This window comes from Loxodonta africana, chromosome 5 (assembly GCF_030014295.1).
Source record: "Loxodonta africana isolate mLoxAfr1 chromosome 5, mLoxAfr1.hap2, whole genome shotgun sequence".
NCBI lineage: Eukaryota > Metazoa > Chordata > Mammalia > Proboscidea > Elephantidae > Loxodonta > Loxodonta africana.
The window spans coordinates 149,120,148-149,126,451 of NC_087346.1; the positions used below are offsets into that span (position 1 = coordinate 149,120,148).

The following is a 6,304-nucleotide window of genomic DNA, read 5'->3' on the forward strand; positions in this document are numbered from 1 at the left end:
GCGCTGGGTCGGGGGAGGGGTCCCGGGCGGGGTGGGCCTCGGAGGTGGGGTGAGGGTCCGCGGGGCTCCCGGCCCGAGGGGCGGGCGCTGCCGGGCCGCCGGACTGGGCTGCAGGCGCCCCGCGCGCCCAGCTCACTCGCACCGGGCCGCCGCGCGCTCCGGCCGCTCCGAGCTGCCTGCGCCCCGGTGCCCGCCGGCCGGCCGCTGCGGCCCGCAGCGCAGATGGCTGTGCGCGGCGCCAGCACCTTGACGCCCTTCTCCATCCAGGCGATCCTCAACAAGAAGGAAGAGCGCGGCGGGCTGCCCGCGCCAGAAGGGTGCCCGGCGCCCGGGGGCACAGCGGCGCCGGTGGCCGTGGCGCCCGCTGCCTGCTGCTGGAGGCTCTTTGGGGAGACCGGCGCGGGCGCGTTGGGGGGCGCCGAGGACTCTCTGCTGGCGTCGCCTGCCGGGACCAGGGCGGCTGCTGGGCGGACCGCGGGGAGCCCTGGAGGCTGGGACTCAGACTCGGCTCTCAGTGAGGAGAACGAAGGCGGGCGCCGCTGCGCGGCCGCACCGGGGGCCAGCGGGGCCTGCCGTTCCGGGGGAACCCTGGGCCTCGGCCAGCCGGCCTGCGAGCTTCCCGCCACCAAAGACCTGGAGGAGGAAGCCGCGGGCCGCAGCGACAGCGAAATGTCGGCCAGCGCCTCAGGTCTGCTGCGACTTCGCGGGGCAGGGAGACGGGTTGAGGAGATGGGCGAGGAGGGCAACCCACTCCGAGTGGGGCGGGCGGGGAGGAGCCGGCCAGGGAGACCGAGCCCTGCCGTGAGCATCGTGCGCCTTGGGGCGCCGGGTTTGGCGAAGTCCCGAAGCTCTGCGCGCTGGCGTGGACTGCTCTAGCCGCGCGGGAGCTGAGCCCGCGATAGGACCGAGGCGCTCCTCAGAGCCCTGCATCTAGGAGCTGGCCCCGAAACGTCCTGGGACAGTATGCCCTAGATGGGACTGAAGAGAGAGCCTATCCCTGCCCTGGGCGTGGGTGGGGGGTCCTTTAATTTCATCGCCAGTGTCTTCGGCCGTGTAGGTTCCCAAGCTCCCAAAATCAGCGAAGGGGAAGAGTGAGGGGCCCAGAGACCTGGGTTGGCCAGTGCGCTTTCGTGGCCAGAAGCAGACACCCTCCTAACGTGCAGGTATAGGTAGTGAGGGAGACCTCCCAGTAGATCTGAGGCCCAGGCTCTGCGAAGCCGAGCTTTGGGAAGAGGGCGAGTTTAGCTTTCCCAGACCCCAGACCCGAGATAGCAGCCCTGGGTTGAGGACCCAGAAGGTGGAAGCAAACACGGAAGCCGGCGGAAGCCCCGGGGTTTGATTTAGATCCTCCGGAACACCTCCGGGAGAGGGGCCTCTTCAGCCGCCGGTTCGTGCGGTCCGAAAGACCCCTCTACTCGTCCGGGCAGGCGCCCTCAGCTGTAGGCCGCACGCTGGCCCCAGACAAATGATGTCTGTGCAGACCAGAGGCTGGACTTCTCTGCTGGGGTGGCCGCGGGGAGCTCAAGAAGCGGGGGTCAGAGTGGGCCCAAAGACCTGGGGCAGGAACTGCCCGCTTCTCACCCTCAGTCCCAGCCCTCAGCGGAGAGAGAGGGACCATCCCATCCCAGGCCTTAGCACAGCCTGTTGCCACACTCCTCGCAGCAACCCCAGGACCTTCGAGTATCTTTGGCCCCAGGAGCCGTCCCTGCACCTCCCCATTACTGCAGCCGACGCGTGTGTGTGAGCGTGAGTGTGGGGAGGCGGGTGACCCAAGGAGTGAGACCGAAGCATAGCCTAGAACCCCTTGGCTCGGTGCTGATAGAGGGCTTCGGGGATGCCCAGTGTTATTGAGGGAAGCCTGGGGCCCAGAGAGGGCAGGGGCTGGTCCTTAGCTGCACAGCGTTGATATGGCGGTTGAGTTCATCGCGAACCCAGGGAAACGAGTGAGACTGGGCTCTGAGATTTGTTTGCCCGGCTGCCTTCCAGGGCCCGCGGCTGCCAGGCCCTCCCAGCTTCCCCCACCCCCCCAGCTGAGGCCGGGCCTCGCCTCCTCTGCGCCGCTAACTGTGTCTTGTTTCTCTTCCCATTCGGTCCGCAGGCGACCGCAGCCCTACTGCTGAGGACGACGGTGTTGGTCCTGGGAGCGCGCGCGTACCTGCGCTGTGTAGCGGAGGCGGAGGCAGCGGCGGCCCGGCGGGCGGCGCGGAGGAGGAGGAGGAGGAACCCGCTGCGCCCAAGCCGCGTAAGAAGCGCTCGCGGGCTGCCTTCTCTCACGCTCAGGTCTTCGAGCTGGAGCGCCGCTTCAACCACCAGCGCTACCTGTCGGGGCCCGAGCGCGCCGACCTGGCCGCGTCGCTGAAGCTCACCGAGACACAGGTGAAGATCTGGTTCCAGAACCGCCGCTACAAGACCAAACGCCGACAGATGGCTGCAGATCTGCTGGCTTCAGCGCCCGCTGCCAAAAAAGTGGCTGTGAAGGTGCTGGTGCGTGACGACCAGAGACAGTACCTGCCGGGCGAGGTGCTCCGGCCGCCCTCGCTGCTGCCGCTGCAGCCCTCCTACTATTACCCCTACTACTGCCTCCCGGGCTGGGCACTCTCCACGTGCGCGGCCGCTGCGGGCACCCAGTGAGCCAGCCCGGGGCGAGGCAGCGAATGATCCTCGCATCCCAGGTCTGGACAGTCGCTGATGGCTGCTTAGGTTGGGCCCTGTACCCGGCACCGCCGAAGGGGCAAGAGGGGAATGAAACCCGGCCCTGGCTCTGCTCGCCTTGCTGTGCGCCCTGGCCGCTGGACCGAGTCTGCCCAGAGGGGGCGCCTTTTTCTAATTTGAACAGAGGCACCCTAAGGCCTAGGGGCCCTGCTCGGCCGTCACCTGCCTCGAAGCCCCTGGACACTATTTATTACTACGACAGTGTCGGATTCGGATTGTGTCTGCCAGGAGACGGCGTTTCCCCGGAGCGGAGAAAACTCCTGGAGACCAGTAGCTTGAATCTCCAAACTTTCAGGCCTGCCGGGAGCTTCGTGCGCTTGGCCACACTAGTTCATGGTATCCATGCTACCGATCTATGTGTATCTACATATCTATTTTTGGAAATTGCATCTGTAACCAAGGGGGGTGCGGAACCCTGGCAGCCCCAGGTCAGGGGTTGATCTGAACCGTTTGGTTTTAGAGCCAGCACCGGGGCAGGGGCACACTATTGGGTGCTGTCAGGAAGGAAGCCTCTAAGCGCAGGGCAGGGCAGGGCAGGGCAGGGCAGCGCAGGGCAGGGCAGGGCAGGGCGGGGCAGGGCAGGGCAGGGCAGGGCAGGGCAGGGCGGGCGGGGGGGACGGGACATCTTTGCTCCCTGAGGTCCAGAGCCGCACCTGAGTGGAAAGAGCCTGGGAGCCCCCAAAACAAGACAGAGAGCAAATCCAAGCAGCCCTTTGCAGAAACTTTTTTTTTTTTTTTAAGGAGATTGACTTGTAGCACTTTCAGTTGTTTGTATTCAAATGACGGTTATTTTTGTATTCAATGTGAATATCCCCGGCCCTCCTTTCCAGGGCGTCCCCCGCGGTGCCGCCTCCCGATCCTCTGTCTGCCATCCCTGGGGAGGGCGGGTGGTCCCACCCTAACTCGGAGACTCATTTGTCCGGCTCCAGGACTCCCCGATCCCATCCCAGCCTCTGCCGGTAAGACAGGTGATTCAACCTGTCGTGTCGACCTCGCCGCTTCTCGCCTCCTTAGGGCACTGTGCACTCAATAGAGTATTAACTTTAAAAAGATTTGTGAAGTTTGGAAGCTCTATTCGCTGTATTTTTTTTTTAATTTATAAACTTTTAGTTTAATATGCTCTCCTGGACGCCGTGTTTTCTCTGAGCCTCTTTCCACCTGGCTTTGGGGGAACCATCAACGCAGGCTGCAAATAGCCGGGTCTCATTTTCCCCACTTCTCAATCCTGGACCAAGGCCACTTCCCTCCTCCGGGAGCCCGCCTGCGGCCCGCCGCAGGAAGGATTTAATCTCGCGCAGCTCAGGGAGCAGCTATTTAGGGAACTTTGCTTGAGGCACGATGCTCCCAATGAGTGTGGGAGCAAACCCCCGGATTCCCACTTTTATCTCGGACGGTGGTTTCCGAAGCTTCAGAAACTGTCCAGGGCACCGTCGGCAGACTCATTTCCATAGAACCCATCTGCCGCCCCCAACCCCTACCCCACCCCCGCATCCTTTTTCTCTCCCTTTATCTGTCTGCTGTCCACTTTCCGAGCGTTTCTCCAAGTGAACTTGTCTTTATTTAGCTCAGAGAACAGGGTAGTAAAAATCCCTAGCTGCAATCCCGATGCGATTCGGGGCGAACAAGGCGCTAGCAGCGTCTCTTGGGGAGCGTCATCTGCGCGCTTATCCTGCAAGCTGCAGATGGCTTTCTGCAAAGTTCCAAAGCGCTCTCACTTCCACGAGGACACAGCATCATTTGACCCGCCCAGAAGCCCACGGAGGGAGCAGGGGATGGACAGAGCGAGAGTTATTTTCTTCGCCATTTTGCTGAGGGGCGCGCCTCGCTGGCGTGCCAAGGCACCCCAGAACCCCACGGATTCACTGGAGCGAAATGTTCCGCTCTATTCCCTCCGGGTGCCGGCGAGCAATGAAGAGTTATAATGCTATATTACAGACGCTAAGGCCTCCGAGGCCGCAGGAATACAGAAATCTGGGCGCCGCTGCCTTCTATTTCACATCACCCGGAGCGCACAGGCAGCCTCTCCCTGATGCCCGCCCGGTCGCCTTCCCTAGCCTCCAGGACCCCCATTCCTCGGTACCCCAAAGGTCTGGGCCAGGCGCCCTGCAGCCCCTCAGACCCGGCAGGGACGAAGAGGGCCGGCCAGCAGGTTACAAAATGATTCCCGTTCCGGAAGCAAAGAAATGCAAAGGGAGAGGCCAAGGCCCCCCGGATTCATATCCCCCACCCCAAGCATCACCACCTTCCAGACGGTTCCAGCAATCATTTTGTTTCTTTTGGAATTTTTTCGACAATTCCGTTTCAATTTTGTACTTAGTCAGGAATGCGTTTTCCTTGTACAAAGCGAGAACATTTTTTATAGTGCTAGAACGCGCTTCCTCTTCCTTGAGCTGGCCACGACCGAGGCCTTCTTGTTTTTTGTTTTGTTTTGTGGGGAGAAGGAGCCGATTGTTTTCTCCTTCTGCAAATGGCAGTTGTTTGTGGCTGCCTCCGAAGGGGAGTTTGTCCTCTATCCTTGTCGATTTTCCTCCAAGGAGGAAAAGGCCCAGAGGTCCGGGGTGGGGCTTTCTCTTCCACTGCAGGCCCCACCTTCCCTTCCCGACCCGACCCCGGCGGGGCGGTGGCCCTTTCCTTCCTCGCCCCTTCTCAGGTTCCCCGCCTCCGCGAAACGGGCCGAGACGCCTCGGAAAAATGACTCAAACGAATTTGGTACGACCCGGATGATTGCGGCTTCCCTCGGAGCAGCCGGGGGAGCTGGGTAGGCGCGCACGCCAAGACGTCTGAGTCCGGGAACCAGGGGCGACCTCTGGGTGCACACCAGCCTCGTAGGATGTCCCTCCGCGTTTCAGGCCTGAAGTAGGGTGGCCCTCCCCGGGCGCCCGAGCAGGAGACGTGGCTCCTATTGGAAGTTCGCGGTATTATTTCCAGCTTTCCTTTTCCTTCTCCATCCTCCTTCCCTCTTTTTTTACGGGATGAAAAACAGGCCCTGCGTCCATTCCGCCCCGCTCACTGTCCGCGGGCCTTTGCCACCGAATCCCTGCACCCCTGCGCTGCTCTGAGCTCTGCCGGCCTCCTCGGGCCTGGGCTCCCGAGCAGTCGCAGCTGCCGCCTGAGCCCAAGGGGGCTTCGACTGCTTCATCTTTCCACTCCCTTCGTTCTTCAGCGAACCTCAGAGCTGACCTTGGGGATCGTGGGGTCTGGCGCATCCACTTTACAGATGGATAAACCAAGGCCGGGGCTATGACTAGTAAAGAAGGTAGAACACTGCCACAGCGCTGAAATCCGTCCCAAGGTTTCAGGCCGAGCACTCGAATCTTGCTCTGGGAAGTAAATTTAGGATCAGATCGGCTACCAAATGTCGCCGATGTGTGCCTGTGTGGGGTGTGTGTGTGTGCATGTGCGTGTGTTTGTGTGTGTGTGTGTGTGAGAGAGAGATATTGGCATGCAGACCTTGTTGGTTCCCAGCAGCACCTCACTAGGAGTTTTCATTCCAAGCGTCTAGGTTTGAGGGGCTTGCAGACCCTTGGAGAGTACCTGGGATGATCAGGGGTCAGACAAAAGGAGTTGGGGTGAGTTTCACTTCCGAAAATAA

At 61.7% G+C, this 6,304-nt stretch overlaps 1 protein-coding gene across 1 annotated transcript; it reads left to right on the forward strand.

The window, feature by feature from the left end:
- Nucleotides 1-222: 222 nt before the first annotated feature.
- NKX3-2 (NK3 homeobox 2) lies at nucleotides 223-2,631 on the forward strand. The gene is made up of 2 exons (XM_010591479.2): nucleotides 223-688; nucleotides 2,099-2,631. Exons 1-2 carry the CDS (start codon nucleotides 223-225, stop codon nucleotides 2,629-2,631), a joined length of 999 nt encoding a protein of 332 aa, XP_010589781.2.
- The last annotated feature ends 3,673 nt before the right edge of the window (nucleotides 2,632-6,304 follow it).